The sequence below is a fragment of the Cebidichthys violaceus genome, unplaced genomic scaffold, assembly GCF_023349555.1.
Source record: "Cebidichthys violaceus isolate CVI_PGR_0920_01 unplaced genomic scaffold, fCebVio1.0.p SCAF_1, whole genome shotgun sequence".
NCBI classification, from domain to species: Eukaryota; Metazoa; Chordata; class Actinopteri; order Perciformes; family Stichaeidae; genus Cebidichthys; species Cebidichthys violaceus.
Window position 1 is genome coordinate 8,960,075 of NW_027176262.1, and position 25,092 is coordinate 8,985,166.

The 25,092-nt window shown below is 41.0% G+C and overlaps 1 protein-coding gene across 2 annotated transcripts in view; it reads left to right on the forward strand.

Moving 5' to 3' along the window:
* The first annotated feature begins 5,025 nt into the window (after positions 1 to 5,025).
* Positions 5,026 to 25,092, forward strand: part of grm5b (glutamate receptor, metabotropic 5b) — a 64,949-nt gene continuing 44,882 nt past the window's right edge. The window contains exons 1-6 of one of the 2 annotated variants that reach the window (XM_068709507.1): positions 5,026 to 5,090; positions 12,238 to 12,623; positions 13,115 to 13,573; positions 13,766 to 13,880; positions 21,107 to 21,181; positions 21,636 to 21,810. In XM_068709507.1, the coding sequence (XP_068565608.1) occupies positions 12,423 to 12,623; positions 13,115 to 13,573; positions 13,766 to 13,880; positions 21,107 to 21,181; positions 21,636 to 21,810 (1,025 nt within the window). In that variant the 5' untranslated portion in view covers positions 5,026 to 5,090; positions 12,238 to 12,422. Of the gene's footprint in view, positions 5,091 to 7,565; positions 7,720 to 12,237; positions 12,624 to 13,114; positions 13,574 to 13,765; positions 13,881 to 21,106; positions 21,182 to 21,635; positions 21,811 to 25,092 lie in introns of those variants that run through there. The other variant, XM_068709499.1, reaches the window with a different exon arrangement.

Genomic DNA, 25,092 nt, shown 5'->3' on the forward strand with positions numbered 1-25,092 from the left:
ACACACACACTCATACTCAAGAATGTGCACTCACACCATCACATGCTCAGGATAATATTCTTGATTCCTCTTACATTTTGTCTTGAGACCAGTTGGCCCCTGATCCACCTCAGGCAGAAACTCATGTGGTTTCTACCCTTGGCAAAGACTGGGCCAGAGTATATGCTTGATCAAGTGTGAAGTTGATGTGAGGTTGAAACAGAAAAGGTGAGATATGGAAAATAAACAGAAAATATAGTAATAAGAATCTACCACAGTGACATCAGAAGTGAGCTTCTGCAGGTGTTCAGTTTCTCCTCTGGTTAAAGGAGTGCTGGTCAGTGTAGTCAGTGGTTCTGCTCTATTTGGTGTGTTGCATGAGAAATAAGGTATATGTTAGTCTGGGCAACAAATATATTATATTACTGATATCGTAAGCCATCATTCAGGTTTCACTTTCAGTTATTTTTTAAATAAAGACAAAAACAATATTTCCAGTTGGATTTAGTTATGTGAGGCCATGTGAAACATATAAAAGTTAAACATTTTTGGAGCTCATTCAATTTGTGAGGAGCACATACAGCTAATGTAAAAAATATCTTGTGACCTGACAGGTTATGTTCTGTATTTGTATGAGAACAGAGAGCAAAAGGGAAGCATGATTTGTTACTGTACAAAATCCAATATTCAGTTTGTTTGTCAGGTGTTCCATGTGGGTCTTAAAAGTGAGCCAGATTTCCAAGTATTTACAACACTCAATATAATACTCAATATTTCACAATAAAAGTTATTCTATGGCACCAGAGCTATGTGTAAATAACAAAGACTCAAAAAGCATCTGCAAAGGGATGATATCAGTCTAAGCAGAGCTGTAAATAATAACCAATATGGAACAACAAAAGAAACACTTGATTGAACTTGATAAAAAAATATTTAAAACTGCAATAAAACATGGTTGTAACTTGTGTGTACAGCTTATGATCACATTATTGTCTTGATTTATGAGTTCACAAGTTGTGCATGCTTTTAAGAAACTTAATTACATGTAGCTTATTACAAAATAAGGGGCTCTTTGACAGTGTTCTCACCATAGTGTGACAATCACTTGCATAACACAATAATCTATAATATGTGGAAACTACGAAGAAGACAGACAGTGAGAGTTTTTTTCTTCCTCAGTGTGCACTGGCTCCCTCTGATTCCGCAGACTATAGAAGTTTACAGTCGGGCCCAGGGCAGAAAGTCATCCGCACAAACCTCTGGATCACAATCCGGTCACATGCTGCCGTTGCCAGGCACGGGGTGCAGCTTATCCCGCTGCAGGAACGCAGTAGTACGCACATGAATGATCATCACAGGATAAACCTGTCTGCAGGGCTGCTCTGAAAAGTGAGCAGACAATGTGTGTGTGTGTGTGTGTGTGTGTGTGTGTGTGTGTGTGTGTGTGTGAGAGAGAGAGCTTTTTCTTTGAATTTACTGAGAATTGCACCTTCTTTAAAGCTCTCAGGTTACAGCAGTTCACGCTCTAACTCCAGAATATTTCAACAACCATGTGACATGAAGTAAAGCTTTCTCATAATTATCTTATTATTTTGTCCCAACCAGACACAAGAGGGCAGCATGACCCATTTATTGCCTGAAACAGAGGAACAGCCACAGGGCGACTGCCTGTCACAGCAGGGTTTTAGGTTCCTCCTCATCAATTGTAATTAGACAGGAGGGAAGGGAGAACACTGGTGAGCTGACCAGCTGGTGGTGTTTTTTATGCTTATGTGACTTTTTTCTGTTCAAATGAAAATCCTAACCCGCAGCCCTGCACAAGAAGATAAATCTTACTGGTTTCTACTACAAGGGGAGACATAACTTGCACCTCGTTGCCCAAGAAGATCTTTCTTTCTTTCTTTCTTTCTTTGCTAGAAAATCTGCTTTTCAATCCAATCTTAAAAACAGGTGGAGATGTTTTTGTTCTCTACGAAACATCTTCTGACAGGTGAATTTTGTTTTCCTTGACAGTCAACTAAATATCTTTTGGGGTTTTCAACTTCTGATCAGACAAATCAACCCCATCACAGTGAGTTCTGGAAATATTGCGATGAGTATTTTTCGATATTCTGTCGACAAAACTAACAAATTAATTAAGGTAACAATATTCATCAATAATGAAAATAATCATTAGTTGCAGCCCTAAAATAGATTTTTCTGTTTTATGAGTGGCTCCCTTTTCACTGGGACTACAAGGTGAAATTCACATTCTGCAGCTTCCCCAGTTTGTGTGCCGTCCCTGTTATCAGGGAGTCCTGGTAGTCAGAGACACTATGACAGCCTGTCAACCTGTGCTGACAGTTAACAATCGACACTGAGGCTGCTTTTAGTTTGTATGCACCCAGACTCTGGAACAGCCTGCCAGCAGATCTGAGGACACTTGCTCTTTTTTAAAGTGCATTGAATTCGCATTTCTCCTCTTAAAATGTTATAAATAAACAACAAACAGAGTGTCATAGATTATACACCATGCTAAACCCACATCTGTTCCAATGGGCTTCTCTTTTGAGGGAGATTCACGTCATTCTGTTCTCACAATAATTTAATAATTAGGTATAAATCTGCCAATGAGGTAAGACTTTTTCACTTAATTACAGTGCGTTTCAACATTGTTGCAGAGTGGAGTTGCATAATGTTGAAGTAGGTGGACAGATCTGCCTTTTGTGTCAAACTGTCAACTGACACGAAAATTGTTGACATTGTGACATTGTTCTAACCTAGTGGGAAAAATTTTCAAAAAGTATTTGAGACATATTACACCTTTTAAGAAGGCCGTATATGTAAATCATGAATAATATTTAGTGAGTGTAAATACCTGATGATGACAAGAGCAACACAATCAAGATGATGAGGCTTATTAGAAATTGAATGCCATAGGTTGAATGTTAACCACATGTCACAATCGTATTGTTTAGTTCACTTAAAAGTGACATTAAAACCCCAATATTTACTTGTTCAATGAAGCAGGAATCACATTACACGAGAATGAATGTTTCATAACTGACGTTTTTGTTTCTCTGTTGCCGTTATTTTTTTCTCTATTTGTCCTACTTAGAGTAGGAATATCACAGACAAGTGACAACCCTGTAAATCAGCTATGTGTCTATGGCAACCATGGGTATCCACTGTTATTTTGAAATGCCATTGAATAATTGATTTGTCGACTGTGACACTGACTCTGTTGTGCTTGTGATTTGTGGAGGAGTGTGGTAAAAAGTGAATTTTACCCTATGGATGTTTAGATGCATGTGCTGTTTTACACACCAGTCATACACACACACACACACACACACACACACACACACACACACACACACACACACACACACACACACACACAGTGCAGGTGTGTTTCATAGGGTGTCCTGGTTGCGTCACTGTAATCTAATTTTCCTCTAACCAGGGAACCTGTCGCCATGTGATGCACTCCACTGTTGCCCACACACTCTGCTCAACAGTGTCAGTGTCAGATTACGCACATGCAGTGTGGTAACGGGATGATTTTCATCTGTCATACCTTTCAATCCAATTCTTCCTGTTGCAACACACTCTGCTCGGTCACGTGTTTCAATATTAACTTGCTTATTGATCAAAATTGGCATCTATCACGTTTTAAGTTTGCAATTAAAGAGTTGAATTTGTGTGTGTGTGTGTGTGTGTGTGTGTGTGTGTGTGTGTGTGTGTGTGTGTGTGTGAGAGAGAGAGAGAGAGAGACATAGACATTTACTTCATTGGCTGCTTGTTTTACTACAGCAGTGAACGGTTGCCATGGAAATGGGACCCCAGATCATTCTGGCATTTCATCCGTTTTAAACATCTCTATTTAGAAAATCAAAGACATGTTGTAAAGCGACGGCAGACAGAAACTGTGTCGGAGACTCTATGCATTGTTCAATCTCCAAAGATCCTCCAAAGTCTGCATTCCAACATCAAATGTATCACACGATGCATCAATCAAGTCAATTATTGATGCATCGCATAGTCAGTTGTAAATGCATGACATAATCCAGATCAATCAAAATGAGTAAATATTGTAAATCAGTTAGCAGCCTGGTTGTGATGTTGGTGAGACAAGTGTAAACTATGGACTTATTCATACTGATTGACCAAAACCAAAGACTCGTACATTACCACTTTTCCATGAGAAACTGAAACATCACAACTCGTACTAACATCTCAGGTATTGTCATTTAACTTGCCAGACGTCATTGATATACACTTTGTTGGCTGTTTGATTGAAAATGTGACTTTGTGATCTTAAAACAGCTGCTGGAATCATCATAAGGCTTTAGTCTCTGTGAGATTATACAGTCTGAGGAGGAAGGCCAGGTACAGGCTGGCCATCAGGTCCCCTGTGTCCTTCGGAGGATCCAGCTCTTGACTCCAGCTCTAACTCACACACACACACACACACACACACACACACACACACACACACACAGAGAAAGGTCAGGGTTAGTAAGGCTATCACTACATCAGCTAAAGCCGTGTCCAGCCTGCATGTGTGTGTGTGTGTGTGTGTGTGTGAGAAAGACAGTGTGGGAATTTATGTAGTTGTGTGTGTGTGTGTGTGTGTACGTGTGTGTGCTTGTGTAGCCTATATCTATGCTCTTTTAATGGTCTGCTAATCCCAAATGCATTTGGCTGGCAAATTAATCCAAGGCTTGTCAAAGGCAAGCTCTCTAAAGCCCTTTCTATCTCCCCCTCTCCCTGTCTCTCCCTCGATCTCTCATTCTTTCTCCCGGGCTACTCTCAATTGGTAGGCCTGTATCTCCAGATGGTATCTTGGAGGTAGGTGTAATATCGAGGCAGAGGGAAAGAGAGAGAGAGACAGAAACAGAGATAAAGAGAGAGAGATAAAGAGAGAGAGAGAGAGAGAGAGAGAGAGAGAGAGGATGACCTGTGACGCCATCGGAGCATCCTCATTGGAGGCGGAGAGAGAGAGGACAGGGGGGTTCATTTGTTGCCATAGTGAAAAAGTAGATTACCCACCGACAGCATGATGCGCTGATGGACGCGTGAGGGATGCTGTGTTTCTCCAGGGGCATTCACCTGTCCTGCAAGCGAAGGTATGTAACTTATCTTGCTTTTCCATTCGTGGGGTAGCGGCGTGACCGAGTAAAGACAATTTTCTCATGCATTTATTTCTGCTATTTATGCATATCAAAGTGGCTACATCAAGGGGATGCATAAAACATAACAAACAAGCACTTCTATAATATTCCCGTTGAGAAAAGGTGTCTATAGACTACTCACTTGGAGCCGATGGCGACATATGATATTTTTTAATCTCCTATAATTCCTTCCTTCTACTGTAAACTTTATGTAACGTCCGTGACATGGTCAAAAGTCGTTTTTATTTTATTTGAAAAGGAAATATTGTTTAGCCTAGTTGATGCCAAGACACATTTTCAAACAAATCGCTGTTGAGGATAGCGCGAAAATGAAAGAGAGGTTTAGATACGATAGCCTGTTCATTTTACTTTTTATTTTTTTTTTTAATCATTGATTCACGTCAAGTAAGAATAATGAAACAACTCAAATTGAATAGCCCACCGTTAGATTAAAGACACGAACAACTCTATTTCCGTGCAAAGAACAGACCGTCGTTGCTGGCAGTGGCGGTCAGTCACTGGCAGATTTATATGAGTGGAGACGTTTGAAGGAAAGCAGGATGTTTCCATTAGATTTGTATTGATTTCTTTTTTTTTTTTTTATCTTTAATGATTTGATCTCTGTGGGTATTTTAAGTGGACGCCAGGTGAAGCTGTAAGCCCACAGTCTAGGTTAATTGCTCTTTACTCCTGTGATGGCTATGAAACTTCAAATGTTATCGATCTCCTCCAATGCGTCGTTATCCCAGTGCACAGTGTCACCTCTGATGTCTATTTGATCAGCTGGGGAGACAGACAGTCCACATTCGTACTACAAATTAGGCTATGAGAAGAACCTTGGATACAATAGGCTATTTAGGCTTAAATTGCGTCCAGATTCCTGATCTATCAGTCTTTTTTTTAACTCATATTTAAATCTGCTTTTAACCTGTGAAGCTATATACGTACGTTTTGTGTCGTCCCTTGGTGTTACATCAGCTCTTTTGATTGTGTTGTTGCTTTTATTGTTTCTATTTTTACCATGTAAAGTGCCTTTGAGTACCTTTTTAAAGCACTATACAAATAAAGTATTATTATTGTTATTTTTAATTAAGTATCGGCAGAGGGACCAAGAGGGCACTAGATAGACAGAGTGCGATAAAGGGAAATGACAAAACAAACATGTGCAGAGAGATAGAGAGGAGAAGACACTATATCAAACAAATCAATACGCTCGGTTTGACCACACACAGTGCAGTTTTCATCTATGTGTCTCTATCTGTCTGTTGTTCCCTCTGCTGGCGCGACTTAATAAAGCCTACTTGCGACAAAGTGAACCTTCTACAACACGCGTTGGCAAAAGGCTACTTAAAGTGCTGTATATTCACGCCATTAAATCGCATTTTAATTTGTTAGAATTTAACAGAACAGGAGAGAACGAAACAGAACCCCGGAATTCAGCTCTGATTGATTCACGTTCGAACATGGTAGCAGGTGTTACATCGAATTCTGTGCCCCCATTAAATAAAACCGCGTCTCCTTCCTTGTGCGTCGTTGTAATGGTAACATTGACGACTTGTTGATGTTAAATGGGAGAAAAGTGGAGTTTGGGGAAAGGTGGAATCACACATAGATGGGGAAACAGACTTTAGCAAAGTAACGTTAGCTGAGCCACCGTGAAGCTATAGGCTAACGTCTGCGGAAGAATTTAAGCTAACGTCAGTTAAATGTGCAAATCATAAAGAAGAGTAACACTAGCTTAACGTTATTAGCTTAGCACATTTGTATTGATGACATAAATACGTTTTAAAAACATCTTCGCTTCATTGTTTACGCTATTGGGGTAAGAACATGCTAAGCTAAAGGCAAGACAATCAACGTTAGACACACAACAGGCCCGTTGTCTGACAACTGCTCTCTTTTAATTAGTGGTCTGCAAACCATCTGCTAGCTTGAACAGTCTTATAAGCAAGGGTTTTCTTCTGTTTTTTCTTCTGGAAGACACGAGATGCAGGACAGGAGGATAAGGCAAGATGGATGATGTGGAAGAAATGTTCCAAATCCAAACTGAGATACCAAAATAATGGAAAGGAGAGGAGTGGAGGCTAACTTAAATGAAAAGATGGGTTATTTTAGTGAAATTAGAGAGGGAAAATTAGGCCACACTTGACTGGAGGATAAATTAATAAAGATCGAGAGTTGGAAAGGGGTGGATGAGAGGGGAAATAAGATGGTAAAACTAGCAGAGAGCTGGAATGAGACGGGGGGGTATATGTGGAAAGAGAGAGAGATGAGCGGAGGGCATGCGGGGTGAGGGGCTGTGGAGAGGAGAGGAGGAGGAGGAGGAGGAGGAGGAGGAGCAGCGTAGAGGAAAAGGGGGCGGGATGAAGGAGAGAGGTGTTTGGAGACAGGCTCAGGTGTGCGTGACTGGAAAACGTAGGGAGCTCGGAGGCTGCACAGCAATCGGACCGCTCCGGTGTGTGTGACAGTTGACATTGGGCTACACGTTATCGGCAGCGTCGTTCCTCTGTGGTAGTATAACTTGCAACCTAATTATCAAGCGGGACCGTAGCAGTGGCGCCGGAGAGACATAGATTCATATAAGGTAAGGTTTGCAGTAGGACGTTAAATAAATATATAGCCTTAATGAAAGACCACCGTGTTTTATTTAGACTTATCCTCTCTACCCTACTTAATATTCTGCTCAGAGTGATTTTGTCGCACTTTGCTGTTACCTATTGTTCTTGCAGTATTTGTAAAGGGACTTACCTGCAGTCAGATCCAGACTAGTTATCCTTGATTTATATTATAAGGTTATGTCCCGTAACGGTGTAACCTAGTTAAAAAAAAGAGCAGCCAGTTGCACTGATAGGCTGTAGGAGATACAGTCATGCCAATAAGACGGAGAGGGATCAGAAACCCGGTTTTCATCTGTGCATGCTGTGGCTGTGTTCATTTCAGACGGTGTCTCTGTCATGCTTTGCACCATTCGCTTGCAAAAAAGAAGGAAAAAAAAATCGTGTGTGTGTGTGTGTGTTTGATTCGGTGCAAATGACGGACTCTGATCTCCCATTGCGGGTTGACGGATGCACAGCGCTGCGCCAGTCATTGTTGTTGTCGTCTCTGGATTTTTTATTTCTCCTTGGAGAGAGAGGCAGTTCGACCCAGACGCTGTTCGTGTATGTCAGTGATTACTTATACAAGAGAAGACCACAGCAGTCAATGAATTCATGTGTTGGGACGCTGTAGCAACATCAACGAAACCACAGTAGAACAAAAACATATATAAATCAAAGTACAACGAGGTCGCAGAAAAGGAGGCTGAGAAGGAGAGAAAAGGAGGCTGCAAGTGATGGAACATTAAAGTGATTTAAGGTCAGAGCTCGTGTGGGAGAGTAAAGCAGGCGCCGCTGTGTCACACCTTGTCTGTGCTGCTGCAGCAGGTGAAGTCCTTAATGTGTTGACACCCTCTGACGACATATACATGCATGGATTATTGAGTCTATATATTCCCGTAGAGTCAACAGTTATCAGCAGCATGTTTACAGTGACATATTGTCGCCTATGTGGTGTATTGTCTTTATCACATATACTGAATTAGAGAGATTCTGATGCTGTGTGACATCCTTCTACCCTTTATTGTCCGATAAGGTCATTGTGTATCATGTATTTTATTTAATGAGACTTGAGATAGAATAACTGAGGACATTGGCTCTACACAAGGGACACAAATCTGATTGTTGTGAGTGTTGGCGTCTCCTAGCCTTAGCGATGTGGTCTGGGAGCCATGAACAGCTCCTAGTGGCACTTACAGAATTCCGAAAAACAAGGCTGCGGTTTGTGATGATTGAAAGAAACCTTTAAACTTTAAACATGCTGAAAAAAACCCTTGTTTCCTGAGGCTCAGGTGCAAAAAATAGTACCTCCTGTCCACTCGGGAACAAGAGGCATATGGAGAGACACATTGTCACATGCCTACTCAGCAAAAGCCTTCCCAGCGAAGAGCTGAAGCTCCCCAAAATACTGCAGCTTCCTTAAATTGTGTACAACCGAAAAAGCAGTGTGACCCATTTTAGTTGCCAGAGAATAATTTCAGAAACACTACGATATGGTATCATGGTGCATATTTGCACTGTGCTCGTCCAGGCCCCCGCGAATGATTTACATTTGTCTTACTTTAATGTTCCTCATTTAGCCTGTCAAAATATGCATAAAAAAAGTTTTTTACACTCAAAGTCAAGCTGTTCACATGACGAAAAGAGCAACGACACTCTATTTTGAAAACTCCAGACGCTGCCCTGTCATTAATGACAAACACAAATGTCTGTGCGTCATACAAGGCAAGAAAAGGAAAATAAATATGTTTGTGGAAAAGGGATTCTTTCAGATAAATTGTAATTGTTATTGTCTCTGTCTAATACATAGTAAATTAAAGGCTTCCACAACAACACATAAAACAGTGTGTCAGCACTAGCAGCACTAATGAAACTCTGTGAATTGAAGCAAGACAGAGAAGGAGGGAGCATGTTTGTCTCTGCCTATGTTGTCTGTTTATGTCTGTGTAGAAGTTGATTTGGAAGGTTTTATAATGCCCCTTGTGCGTAGTTTGGATAGAACTAGAGATATAAATGCCTAATGGCGTGTGCAAGATGTTTGTTTAGGCAATGAGGATTTGATTTTCTTTTCCTTTTCAGCTACAGTTAGGCCTACGCAACAAGAGAGAGACACACAGAGGGGGAGCGTGACAGAGAGACGCAGCATGTATGTGACTGAGTGTGTGAGAGAGGCATACGGGAGGAGTGCAAATGAAACGGTGTCTTGTCTTCGGGAGAGAGAAACGGGTGGTAAAATGGTTTTGGTGAGTGGGAATGTGTCGTAGCTGCGTTATCAGTGTAATCTTAAGTGAGGAGAGTTTAAAAAGCATCACATTTTTACATTAATGTGCCAGTAGATATGGAGAATGAGAGACAGAGACACAATTGCGTCATTGGTAGAGACGGAGTGTGTGTGTGTGTGTGTGTGTGTGTGAGTGAGAGAGAGCAAGCAGAGTTTTGTTTGAATTGTTCATTATTGGAGCAGCAGTTAGCCCTGTTGCCATCCTGACACTGTCATGTTAATTACGTTCAGCGGGACTCTCTGTCCCTTGATGCCTCTTTTTTATCACTCTCTCCTTCTTCTGTTTCCTTTCTTATCTCCCTCTCTGGCTCTATCTCTCGTCCTCTCCCTCTGCACTTCTGCCTTCTCTTTCTTCCCCCCCACCTCTCCCTCTCCCCTCTTCTCTCCCCGTCTTCCCTCATTCTGTCTTTTCATCTAATGCGCTCTGTTTCCTTATCCTTCCTCCGTGTCCCTCTCATCCTCTATTTCTATGTTTCTATAATTCACTACACTCCACCTTCTTTTCTCTCTCCCTCCACCCTTTCCCCACTCGGCTAACCACCAACATCCCTGTCATAACCTTGATCCTGTTTTGCATAAGCAGTGCATGCCATCGTCTGCTGTCTAAACTGTCCCAGCTCCCCTGCTGTTTACGGTCAATTAAAATTCTCCATTGCAGTTAAGTATTTGTGTTGCTCTGAGGTGAAGCAAATTATAAGAGTTGCTCATTCATGCAGAGGGATGGCTACTTTAAAGTTTACTCAGAAGGAGGAAACTGATGCCCCCCCTATTTTACTTAATGTTAAACACTTATGCTTGGTTTATTTCTTGTAGCTAGATGTGTCCTGTATGTCTGTTTGAATCATGCAAAAGGGTTTCTTCGCTGCTACCTAACCTTCATCATTTTTCTATAATTTATAACAAGGAACTTGCCATGGTCTCCTTTGTTTGAGTATCCAAAACAATTTGTACTGTAATGAGAACGACCAATGGGGCTCCAATTTGGAGAGAACACCCAAAAGCGAAAGTAATACTATTACAGCAGCAGGAGATTAGGTTGCAACATACCAAGTTTTAATTTGGTTAGCGTCAAGGGGCAGACACTTGAGGAATGACGTTTTTTATTTGGTGCTCATCATGGCTTTTCAATCTTCAAGGGACCATAAGAAAAATAGATTAAAGAAACAAATGTGACTACCAGTCGTTTTATGTGACTTTGTTGGTGTCACAAGTGAGTGCTGTATAAAACTTGTGGGACAACCAAATATTCCTCATAGCAGCTGGGAAGTGTGATACGCTGCTGCGGTTATGTTATTGATATTATGCTGACACAGTGGTGACAGTGGTGACTCCGCTCAGATCACAGTGATTTAGAGCTGCGCACCAGGAATAAAAGGGCAAGGCCGTAAAGCCGGGCCAGAGTCTGCAAAGTCTCGGTGCATAAATCAGGACTACTGGTCTAGAGCCGATTCTCTGGTCATCATATTAAGCTTAATTAAGAACCAACAGTAACAGCTCATTATGTTGGTCACTGTAATGGCCGTTGCAATGGTCATTATGTTGATTTTATTTGCACAGTTTGCATCCCCATTTCAATTAAACTTCAACCTCCGTAAGGTGAGAGAAAAAGATATGAGCATATCAAGCTTTAGTCTACATAGTTTTCTCTCGTAGTAGTAGCTGAAAAGACAAGATGGGAATGAAAATGGGTGATTCTTTGGACCTTATTTATACAAACGTGTTTGGATTTAATCTTAAACTTGACTGAAGGTCTTCTTTACCCAAACTACTTTTGTTTTATCTGAAGTTTAATGAATAATAGACATTACAATCCCACATCATAGTTGTTACTGTGTTTCCCCCGTTTTCAATGCAGCGGACAATATGATAAACTAAACTTATCTTAATACATACATGACATATACATCGATGGGATCCCATTCATATCAAACTGAGAGGTGATGATGAAGTAGAAGTGTATTTAATCACAGATTATGAATGTATATTTGAAAAAGTCTGTCAAGTTTAAGTGAAATTAGGAGACTGTCTACAGAATGTGATTATTAAAGATCAACTCATAAACTACAAACAAGCCTGTGTGCTGCAGCATATTACAAAGATGTTCAAATTCTAACAGTGTTTTATGTGAATATGTCTGTCTGTGACCAACTCTACCTTATCATTGGGGGAGCCTGACGTTCGTTCAGCCAATGAGACTTAGCCCAGATTTTCTTTTTTAATTTCCCAGGTTGCACTGCTGCACCTGTCTCCGCTGTCGCCGTGATGGTCCCACCTTGAAATCCGAGGGAGAGAACGACAAGTCAGAAGAAAGGAATACATTGTCATCATCCATTCTGAACAACTCCTCTGTGCCACAAGCTTTTGCCATGGCCAGGAAAAGTGTTTCTCGGACAAGTTTCCTGTGACGGCGCTATGAAGAATTTGAGATCCGCTACTCCTTTGTTACCTCAACGGACCAAGATGATTTTTTGGCTGCTGCTAGTTCTGTCCATTTGGGTGGGATCTTATCAAGCTGACTCCGCCCAGTCCGAACGGCGAGTTGTGACACACATACCTGGTGACATCATCATCGGAGCGTTGTTCTCCGTCCATCATCAGCCTCCTGCTGACAAGGTAAGCTTGTGTATGTCTGCAAAATGGTTTGTATGTCATAGTTATAGTCATTCTGTTTTTGTGACTGTAGATTGTATGTTCAGAATAATTATTGGAGGTCATTTTTGGGCAAATTTGACAGAGAGTTATAATGCTGCTCTGCTTATTAAGAACACATTCAATTTGTAGAACAGGTACCTCCGTGCGAGTTCATGAACCTTCAACGTCCACTTGCTTCCCCAGGAACCTATTTGACATTTAAGCTTTTTTTTCCATCTAACTTTTAATAGTTGCAAATGGCCATGAGAATATAAAACCAATATTAGCCCAGCAGTGAAGCAGACATGTGTTAAAGCCCAAGTTTTTAAATGTGTCTTACTGTTCATCCAGGCTGCTAAAACAATCAAATGTGTCAGAATAATGAATGTCATCATCAGTAGTGACAAAATTTAGACAACGCTGTTATCTAAAGTCCACTTCAATTTCACTTGATTTCATCTTCGTCTGCACAGGTACATGAACGCAAGTGTGGCGCGGTGCGAGAACAGTATGGCATCCAGAGGGTGGAGGCCATGATGTACACACTGGACCGCATCAACACCGACCCACACATCCTCCCCAACATCTCCCTGGGCTGCGAGATCCGGGACTCCTGCTGGCACTCAGCTGTGGCTCTAGAACAGAGCATCGAGTTCATACGGGATTCGCTCGTCTCCTCTGACGAGGCCGAGGAGTGGGCTGAAAGAGCGTCCTGGGGAGGCGGAGGAGGTGGTGGAGGAGGTGGAGGAGGTGGAGGACCCACAATGAAGTGTGCAGACCCCTCTGCTACTCCGATGCGGGGGAAGAAACCCATCGTGGGTTTAATTGGACCAGGGTCAAGCTCGGTGGCCATCCAGGTCCAGAACCTTCTACAGCTGTTCAACATACCACAGATTGCCTACTCTGCCACCAGTATGGACCTCAGCGATAAGGTGAGACCGTGTACCTGTAGACAAATATCTACGCCATTGAAGTTGTACAGAAGTAGGCCAAGGAACTGGAGAGATAATGTATTTCTGCTACTTTAATGTGACTTTAATTTAATTAAACATTTACTTAACTGAATGTTCTAGATGCTCCCGTATAACTCTGCCACTCATTGATTTTCATTTCCATTGTTTTAGAGCCTTTATAAGTACTTTATGCGGGTGGTGCCTTCGGATGCCCAGCAAGCAAGAGCTATGGTGGACATTGTTAAGAGATACAACTGGAGCTACGTGTCTGCTATACACACTGAAGGTACAACCACCCACACACTCCGTCTCTGACTTTTAAACTCCCTCTCTAAGCTCAGACATGCACACACACACACACACACACACACACACACACACTTTTTGTCTTTTCCTTTTTCTTGTTCTCTCGTACTCTCTCCGCCTTGTTAAACTGCGTTCTTGACTCCTCATTGCATGTGTTTACCTGGATCTCATCCAGAGTGACTGAAAATAGATGGAACAGTAGTCCAAGTGGAAAGCAGAAACTTTTTCTTTGCAAAGACAATGATCCAGATTGAAATCCAGAAAGATGGACCAGAGAGCATGGTCAAAAGAAGATGGAGTATCAGAGGCCATTGACCTCAAAGTAGAAGATATCCTCTCATGATACCTCAATAATGAATGAAGGAGGGAGAAACGCATGAATACCTGGAGAAGGATTTTGTGCTATAGACATAAATTGTGATTGACATTTTGAATTATATGTTTTTGATATAGGCATGGAGATGCATTGTACAAACTTACCTATTCACTCACTCACTCACTCTGAAGGTGGTAGTGAGTTGTGTCAGTTGGTATACTTGTGGGAGATGTGTGACAGCTACATGAACTGGACAATAATGCAGTGACAACGTGTGTGTTCATGGCTCTACTGAGAGAGGACTTGTTGAACCTGAAGAGAGCGATAAACACACACACACACACACACACACACACACACACACACACACACACACACACACACACACACACACACACACACACATCGAGGGCTCTAGATCCTGGCCTCTGGCATTGCCTGAGGGCATTACAGCAGTATTTGAGGTGAGCTATATTTGTGCTAACGGTGTGCATGTATGTGAGTGTATACTACATCTGGATACTGAGTATGCATATGAGTGTTATTATGTGTTGGTAATGCAGTGGAGGAGGTGTTCATAAATAAGCAAAACACATTGCAGCGATGCAGTATAGCTGTAAATTACAAATTTTCTTTAATAATCAATATGATGTATTAATCGATTAATCATTAGTTATTTTCAGTTTAAGCCAAGTAAGCAAGAACTATTTACATCAGTGTTATTATTCTAAAATTAATTCCAGTATTTGTCAACCTTGGTGTTATACACACACAGTGTATGCAGGTATATACACATACAGTATATAAGGAGAGAGATTGGTAATATAACGGACTAAACCCTAGTAACAACTTTGATTGATGCTAATTAAACCTTGCCGAATTGTATCATCATTAACTCTAATTCTTCCAATTGAAAATGCGAAGGGTTTCTTTGCAGATGTTTAGACACTTTTACTAATCTGTCCACATTTGTTTATGTCAATGATGGGCGACAGACAAATCACCCTGCATGTCGCTCACAATATGGTGTCAGAAATAACATGTGTCTTGTGTGTGACATTTATTTTTACCTTCCTATGAGATCTCCGTGTGTGTGTGTGTGTGTGTGTGTGTGTGTGTGTGTGTGAGCTTGCTGGTGTGCTGCTATTAATCTTAGCTGCAAGACAGGGTGTGTTTTATGTGTAAAGGCATTTGTGTTTGAGAGAGTGCTAGTGGTTGTGTGTGCAATTGTGTGCGTTTGTCAGGGAAGTATTGAGTCTTTGTATTTCACCAGACATGCAGGTTTCACCTTGGAACTGGTCCTCAAGGTTGACTGCTGCCTTTTCGAGAGAGAGAGAGAGAGAGAGAGAGAGAGAGAGAGAGAGAGAGAGAGAGAGAGAGAGAGAGAGAGAGAGAGAGAGAGAGAGAGAGAGAGAGAGAGAGAGGGAGGAAATAAAGGGTTTATTGAGGAAAAGATGAAGAAGACAAATGGGGGGATGAGGGACAAGGGATGAAGAGAGAATTGGGAAAAGCACGCAATGATAATGGCGGCAGAAAACCACAGAAGACCAAGTACTTGGGATAGATATGAGAGAGTGTGCAGATTGAGAAGGGGGGGGGTGATCAATTCTCTGCATTTACATTTTGCATCTGGAGGCTACAGACAAAAGACACCGATATGCAAGAAACTGAATAATGCATGTAATATCAGCACAGTAATTACATCAACATAATGAAATAATATGATTGGAGGGGACAATACCGTGAGTAGTGCTTTCTCATTGGTAAATAATATGTGTCATACATGTTTGAATTTCTGTGTGCAATGTGTGGATTTTACTACAGTTCCTGTTCCATTTGTAAAGCGAAGAAGTCTCTTCGGCCTAGTTTGGTATCGTCAGACAAATCGGACTCAAAAGACAGATTGACAGATAGTCATTATGCAGTTCATATAGCAACTCAGATGAACTGTGTTACATAAAATATGATTAAAAACTTGAAAACAGCATCAAGGGAATTTAAAGGTCAATTTCATCAAACATATGTGAACAGGCTTAACAACAAAAACAACATATATGAGTTTTCACTGAGCTGATGTCTGTGGGAGTTTAAGCAGAAACACTTTAATAGACAGAGGAGAAGATCTAAAGTGTAACAGTTCCTGGAATAAAGTCTTTGTAGAGCACCTTGGGGAGACCAGCCTGTAGCTGAAGGTGCTCAACTGCTTCACTGGGCGCTGTGAAGGGGATGGGAGGTGTTGCACATTGTCCTTTGTCAGCACATTCTTCTTTAATCCACCACCATCCACTTTCATTCCACCACCATTATGGCTCGTACGGATATTCTGTCCAGTAGTGGTCACGGTCTGTTGTCAGTCTGATCATAAAACAAACTAATAATAATTCACACACTTGGTTGCAATTGGGTTTCAATCTTCATTTAGTATTTCTCTGAAGAGAATCATGATCGTCCTCCTCTGTGTCGCGCTTTCTCTCTGCCTCCCTCTCGGTGCCCTATGTTCAGTTTAATTCAATTCAGCTCAAAGGGTTTTATTGACATGAAATTTGACATGTGTCAGCCAAGCACACTCCAACCGAAATTGATCAATCTCTCAATAAATCAAGATGCCAACCATCTCTTCACTCTCGCTCCCCTTTTGTCTTTTTCACTTTTTCTTATTTCTTCTCTCTTTCTTTTCCCATCATCCCTCTCTCTCTCTGTAGCATGACATGCCCTGTGCCTTTTTAACTGCCATCGCCTGCACAGGATTAAAGAAGATGAAACTGGGACAGTTTGGGGAGGGCAGTGTAAGGTATAATGAATGGGGACTGTAAATGCTCACATATTTATTGTTGTCTCTGGCAGTGTTGCCTCAGGGTGAAGATTCAAAGTGGGTCATGGGCCAGTTTCTGTTGGGTCCCCATATAACAAGAACTTTGCGTTTTAATGAGCCTGGGTCAGAGGACTATATCTACTCAAATTGACTCAGGCTGCGATTGCAGAACTCATGTTCTGGGAATCCATTTAATGGCTTCTGTTAAGATAGATAGATGGTGTGCCAGTCCTGAGGGAGTATTAAATAGAGATTTCCGATTGGCACAGATGTTAGTAAGGTCGTAAAGAGAGAAAAATGTCTGAGCTGTTGCCATTTTAAACCCCGTTAAAAGCATTTACCGGAGGATATGTGTGCTGGGAAATAGTTTACTAAACCATATGTAATGTATAGGAGCACACGCATGCATCAGTGCAAATAGTGTGCCCTGATTGTGTGCACATGTTTACGTGTTTGTTTCTCTGTATGTATCTGCATTTACAAGATGGGTTTCTGGGCACAGACGTGGTATATTTCTAGCTCCAGAGTTTGCTCAGTAGGATAAAAGCATGGTGCAGTAGAGTTTGTTATGGTAAAAAAAACTGTTATGCATCCTGTCTGTAGCCTGGAGCTATTTCCATTGCAAAATAATGTGATAACAGACATGCACATTTCATCTGAAATTATTGAAAAAAATACACTTAACCGCTGTTTTTTTATGAATACGAGATTTGTATTCTGAATATTTTGGCGTGATAGACTCGTGGGAAATAAACAAGTCATTTGAAGACAATCATTTGGCCTTTAGGAAATTGTGATGGGCATTTCATGCACTTTCTAGATATTTTTTTAGACCAAACGATTAACCGATTAATCGAGAAAATAGTTGACAGAGGGAAATAATTGTTAGCTGCACTCCTAAATTAAGTGGCAACATAACAAGGAATAGCATGTCTGTCACCAACTTTACATTTACTTAATACTTCCTTAATAATGTAGACTGATACTGATGCAAACACAAATGCACTGTACAAAGTTTGAGTCTGAGTCAGCATGTGTGCTGATGCATGCTGTTATGTATTTGTGTTTACGTGCGTGTTCTATTAGCCGTGTAATTCTGTAATCTTGTTTAACTCTGTGTTTGACACAGTGCGAGTGTCAGTGAGCATCTGCCCCAGGGTATTGCTGTGTTTGTGACATAGCTGCACATTGTTGGAGACACTCCAGATGTGATATGCGGTGGTGTGTGCATTGGTGAGGAGGATGGAGGAGACCTTGGAGAGGACACGAGAGGGATTGTCAGGAGGCGGCTGAGAGGGCAGGAGGATACCCTTTACTTCATAATGTTTACGTTTTTTTTAGTGCATGTTGTTTTTCTCTGGCTGAAGCCGTGACCAGAGTGAATGAGTGTTGGAAAGAAGAAACGGACAAGGAAGGGAGAGCGGGGAAAAGGAGGGAACATGTAATTGCATGTAATAGACCTGATAAGAGTGACAAGTGGTTGAGGGCAGTAATTGAGAAGGATGGAGGAAGGGTGAGAAGGAGAGTGGAGGGATGGAAACATCGGGAGAAAAGACACAGAAGCACCTGTCTCTGTGTCTTAAAATGTACTGTCTGATCTACTGCTACCAGAAAGCGGGGGTAGATGAAGCAAGTAGCTAGAGGAGGAGGAGAGGGAGCTCCACGAAGGGCAAGCAGAAGACTCTTCAGCTTTGCATTTGATTGCATGTTGTAATTTATTGCAAGATATCAGATGAATAACAAGTTGAGGAGGAGAGATCAAAGAAGAAGAGGGCAGAGGGGCATACATGAGAGGAGCACACAGCGAGAAAGGATTTTTGTTCTTTTTTTAATCTTTCTTGTTTTTCTGGGTTAAAAAATACTTTAAGCTGTTTTTGTTCTTTTTTTGTTTATCATTGAAATGATTGATTTAGATATAGGGATTATATAGACACAGCTTTGTAGAGGAAACCAGCAATAGGGGAAAAGGGACAAAAGCACAAAGGGGTTAAAGGGTTAAAAAGAAAACAGACTGACATTGAGAATGTGCAATCTCAGTGCTGGATGTCCCAGTTGTTTCTGTCAGACAAAGGTGATGAAACAAAGCGAGTCACTGCATGCACTGTATGTGAGGTGTTTGCCTCCAAAATGTGACGGTCACCATGGAGCTACATGACTATAGTGTTAATGAATGAAAGGCACGATTTAAGGCAATAGGGAGAAAGTGGTCATGGTGAATTGAAGTAGGCAGGAGTTGCAGGTATCAACTGCTGTACTGAACGTAGAGAGCTGGAATTGAAGGGGTTGTAAGATTCTGTGTTCATTTTCACTCTGCTTTGCATGTATACTGTATTCATTCACAGTCCATGTCAAAGCCGATGAAGCCATTTGATAATTAGTGATGTAGATGACATACATAGTGACATGCATGACATACTGTATGAGGTCATATGAGGTTTATTTGGGGTTCAGTAGTGAGGAAGAGCAGACAGACTGTCTGTTTAGTTCTGAGTCCACAGTGATGATAAACTGATGAATCTGTGTCTGTGGGTGGGCTTTTTTATTTGGTAGGGATGGGAGCTTTAGTATTTTTGTGTGAGAGTGTGCTAGTAATATAAAGTAGCATGGAGCACATGTGTGTTAGAGAGATTGAGAGGCAGAACTGGAGTGATAAAGAGACACATGATAGGCTTACCGAATGTGCATGTGAGAGAGAGTGTGTGAGAGAGAGATGTCTCGCACATAAATCCCTTTTGAGACCAGAGTGAAGTAGGTTACAAGCTTTATCGATTTTGATGATGGTAACAGTATGAATGTGTGCGCGTGTGCATGAGTGTGTGTGTGTGTGTGTGTGTGTGTGTGTGTGTGTGTGTGTGTGTGTGTGTGTGTGTGTGTCAATGTGTGCAGGGGAAGGACGGTCTGTACCATCTGTCTCCCATTCCTCTCACTGAGACACTAATTACAGGACTTTACACTTCGCTCCACCACACTCATCATTGGCCTGACTACACACACACACACACACACACACACACACACACACACACACACACACACACACACACACACACACCCACTGAGATGTAGTAGCGGTCAGGGATTGCGGGATGTCTGACACTTTCTGTGTACATTTCCTCTCCTTCTCTTTCCCCTTTTTCTCTCTGTGTACTTTCCTTGCGTGCCATGATTCCCCTTATGTCTGTCCTTCCCTCACTCTATTTCTATCACTTCTTCTCCTTTGACCTCTTCATTTAGCTTCATCAATTTAAGTATAGCATAGATCAATAATGCCTAAATAGACTGCCTTCTATCGTTGATAATATACAAAAGGAGCAAACGTGAGAACATGTAACAACCATATTGAGTGGGAAAACCAAAACACTGGTTTAAAAAACAAAAGAAAGGTTGAGGAAGAGATCATTTACATGTTTTCTTCCGTCAACACAGAGTAGGGGAAGAGATAAAAGGGAGAGGAAGAAAAATTAAAGAGGGGAATCCTATCATATTCTTTGCCAGTGTGTACAACCATTCATTAGCATAAATTCCAGGTCACCCACTTTCTCTGGCAAAGAAACGGGTGCCACAGTGGGGAGATGCTTTCTCTGACATAAATTTGAGCTTTCATGAGAAGAGAAGTAGCAGGCAAGTTACTGCAGTGGGCATGTTTTTGAAAATCAGAAGGGATCAGGTCTTTAACTGTCATTTTTTCCACCCAAAAAATATTGACTATTAGGGAGAATTAGACTATTTATGATAGCGCATGTCCTCTTTCAGTTTGCACAAGTCAGTTGAAACTTGAATTAAATCAATTGTATTTATTGTCATTATGTACATCTTCCTATGCATATGCATGCAAGTATACAGTATATGTCTCTGTCCATCGACACATCCATTCATGTTCATTTGTTCCTTTAATGGAATCAATAATGCTCATTGGCTACAGGTTGTCCTTTTATCCATTTGTTTCTCTTTACATCTATGTATCTTTACACACATCCATCGATGTTCCTCTGCTTTCAAACTGTTTTCTGAGTAATTCTAAAACAAAACTGAATTCATTAAATCTCCCTCACCCTTTCCTTTTTTAATGGTTTTCCAGGCAACTATGGTGAAAGTGGGATGGAAGCATTCAAGGACATGGCAGCCAAGGAGGGCATCTGTATCGCCCACTCTGGTAAGATACTCGGGTCAAGACAACCACTGTTAATCAATATTAATACCAAACGTTACAGAAAGTTGTAGTCAAGTTAGAAACTGCATTGGATTTTTGTGGGTGTACAGTTGGTGGAAGGGTTTGTTAGTGTTTTACTTTTTGTCAAACAAGTACACCATGGTGTCAGCAGTTAAAATACATTTACCTGCCATCACAGCTTACAGACGTCTACTAAACAAGAAGACATACCGTGTATTTAACAATAAAGATCAGCCTGTTATTCTATTACCTTGAAGACCCGTTTTCACACTGTGGGTGTCAGATTGCTGACACTTGAGCACAATAAAATAGAGACACTGTGACAAAGAAACCTCAAAAGACACTCAGCACTTCACAACTCATGAAGCGACAGAGATCCAAATGCATCACATCCGTCAAAGACCATTTGTATTTGTCCGACATGTTTTTATCTCAGGTAAGATCTGGAGCAATGCTGGAGAGCAGAGCTTTGATCGGCTGCTGGAGAGACTGAGGGGCCACCTGCCTAAAGCCAGGGTGGTGGCATGTTTCTGTGAAGGCATGACCGTCCGCAACATCCTCATGGCCATGAGACGCCAGGGGCTGGTAGGAGAGTTCCTGCTCATTGGCAGGTCAGTGGAGCTACAACGTTTTACTGTACTATGTAGAGCAGTGGTATATTTCCTTAAACAAGGGATATACATTACAGGGGTTTCCCCAGGAAATTATTAATATGATTGAGATGCATCAATGGGTCCTTGATTTCCTTTATTTACTATTTGAGTCTTGATCAGTTTTTGGAAAGTTGGGAAGAAAATATGTTTTCCATGTGATTTAGCCAGGCAGCTATATTTAAACTGTGGGATTTCAGCCACTGGATGTTTATGAGGGCAGATGGAGAGGCAAAGCTGTGGCTCTGCGCTCTACTCTGAAATAACCCTCTTATGAGATCCATTGATGATTATAAACACGGAGCTATTAACATTACAATAAGAAAAGCCCAGCTGGTAAATATACACTACTAATTTCAACCAAGTTCTGTGCATAAAATATGCATCCAGCTGGTGATTATGAAACTTCAAAGTAACTTCAACCTGGTCTTTGACCTGCAGTGCTGGTTGGATTTTCCCACATTTCTTCAGGTGAAGGTGATTGGTTGAGCCCCAAATATTGCCCAACTGAAAAACTGGCTAGTGTTATTTGCTGATTTTGTAACATATTGTTTTATTTTTTATTAATTAAGCAAATGACTGATCATCCTAATAGATCAATCCCTGTAATTAGCTGAACCGAGTTAGACAGATTCAGAAATTTCTTCTTTTGTAATCGGTTTAGTTTCTAGTTTTTTTATTTCATAAATGTGCATTCATTTTTTTTATATAGTGGATGAGGTCATTAATTCAGTGGAGATGGCCTGCTTCTGCTACAGAAGTGTGCTATATTATGTATACTTCTATTTAGAGTTGTAGCCAGGGCTTGACATTACCACTGAACAACAGGTAGGGACTTGTTAGTTGAAAAACTTTTTCCCATGCCTCTGAAAAACGGTGGAGCAGTAGTCTTTGTGTCACAAACATAGAGAGCCTATTGAATGGTGGTAAATACCCAAATAGACTGCACAGCCAAACCGTACAGCAACAGACATTGTTATCCTTTACACATTCACAATAATGCACATGGACAGACACGCTGAATTGGTGGTTTTCACATTAGGCTTTGTTCTCGCTTAGATGAGTTCCTCCTACATTTCACTTGCAAAAGTAACCTTCCAAATGGGTTGTTTTTATCTATATCTGTGCATGTGTATATATATATGTGTGTGTGTGTGTGTGTGTGTGTGTGTGTGTGTGTATGCATGTGTGTATATGAAAATGTCTTCTAAGCCCTTTAGTTGCCATGCCAATTGTGTAATAAACATAAGATGGAAATTTATTTTAGTGCCTTTGCCAGCCAATATGCAGAGAACAAAATAAACTTTTAATAGATTGGACCCATAATTATGTTTTTACCGTTATAATGCCGCAAATGTAATTCTATTTTATTCTACTCTTCCCGCAGTGATCTGCGCTGCGTAACTAAATTGTAGACGGCATCATTTTGTTGTCATCGTCTCCACGATGCTCATTTTCATCACCTTCATCTTACTCATCTTCATCTACATCATCATCGCTGTCATCCTGCTGAGAGCGAGGTAAAGTACTAAACCATACTCTGTGTATCCTGGTGATTGGGTTTTTCTTGCCATTATAGATGACAGTGGAAGGAGAGAGAGAAGGATCATGAATCAGTTCAACACATCTGTTTTGAATGGTGGCCCAGAGCTACTGGCCCTTCTCTCCCCTCCTGTAACAGTTACTGTGAATGTGCCTTTGAGCAAAACACCTTACCTCCCACTGGTCAGCGGTTAGCAGCAGAAATATAATGGAAGCTCTCAAATGTGAATATGTGGAACTGGATAATGTTTTTTTTTCCAATATCACTTTAATTCTCAGTCAAAATTAGATGGCTGCAGAAACGGCTTTATTTCTTCGCAGAGATCGCTGTAACTCTCATGGTGCTTCAATTAAAAGTTGAACTGTTTTTTTTTCAGCACTCCAATGCTTTGGAGACTCAACAAATCATATGTTTTTGTTTCACCCTATTCAGCTTCATCTAAAGAATGCTGTTAGCCAGTTCCCAGTACTTTTTAACAACATAACTACTTCAATGATTGCTTGAACAAGCCGGCTGTTTTACTGCTGTGTCGCTCGCAGTGTTCACACACTGCGACTTTTTCCAATATACCTAGTTTGGGGTTTTGGCAGGTTGGAAACTGTTGAGGGTTCTCATCCGTGTTGCTGGTTTTTCATTGTTTCTTCTATTGGTTATTCAGAGCACCTGCATTAAAGAGAGTGGGATCAGGGGTATAGCGGGATTGTCTCTAGCATTACACTGTTTTGGTGAGGCTCATTGCTGTCAGGTAAAAAAGAAGCAGCTGGCAAAGATCATGGCTGTTTAACGTCTCCCCAGTAACATTTGCAGTGGCAATGACTGCATATCATAGGGAATTGGACCAATTAGCAAGACAAAAGCCAAAGCATTCTTGCATGAATAAATGTGAATAATTGATACTAAAGAAAGTTTGGCTCTGTAATTCGGCACAGCAAATTGCCTTTTATTCTAAGAACCAACCAAAGAAAGTGTTTTTTGATATTAAATCTGAGTCATTATCCTGGAAATTTAGCTTACATAACCTGTTGCCAATTTAAAATTACTTGCCAAATGAATGCCAACAGTTTCCTTAAATTATGCAACACCATCTAGAAACCAGTTGAACAGTCTCCCTCATTTCATAGTCAATGATCCCTTGTCAAATAAAATTTTCTTGATCTAAGTGAAAAAGTATTTAAATTAAGTAAAGCTCTCACACCATGTGGCTTTCCACTTGTGTGAAGAAAATAGTTTTCTATGGCTGAATATGGAACCTAAGGGCTTGTTAAAATGGATTTTTTGCAGTACAGTATATCTTTTAGCCCTCCATCTCTGGCCAGTCTGTCTTGATTAGGTCAGTTAATTGAATATCAGCCTTTGTTAGTGTCAGTATCATAAACGGACTGTAGTTGTAAATTGGAGATGGTCACGGGTGGGTGCCCTGCTCACTGGAGGTCTGTGGAAGGAACTTGTGATTAGCCCAGTTGGGCAGACACCCGTTTAATACCAGGATAATTACCCTACAAGAGCATGCCGAAGATTATTCAGTTACCAAGGACAGATAAGCATGGTCATTAATAGAGACTACTAGAAGATCTCCAGATTACATTTGTATTGTTGAGATGAGCTGTTTGCTGGATGACGTACAATAATTTAAAAAACCTGTCTTTCTGTATTATTGCATCTAACGTTGCCTGGATGTGATGTGTCATTCTTGAGAATCA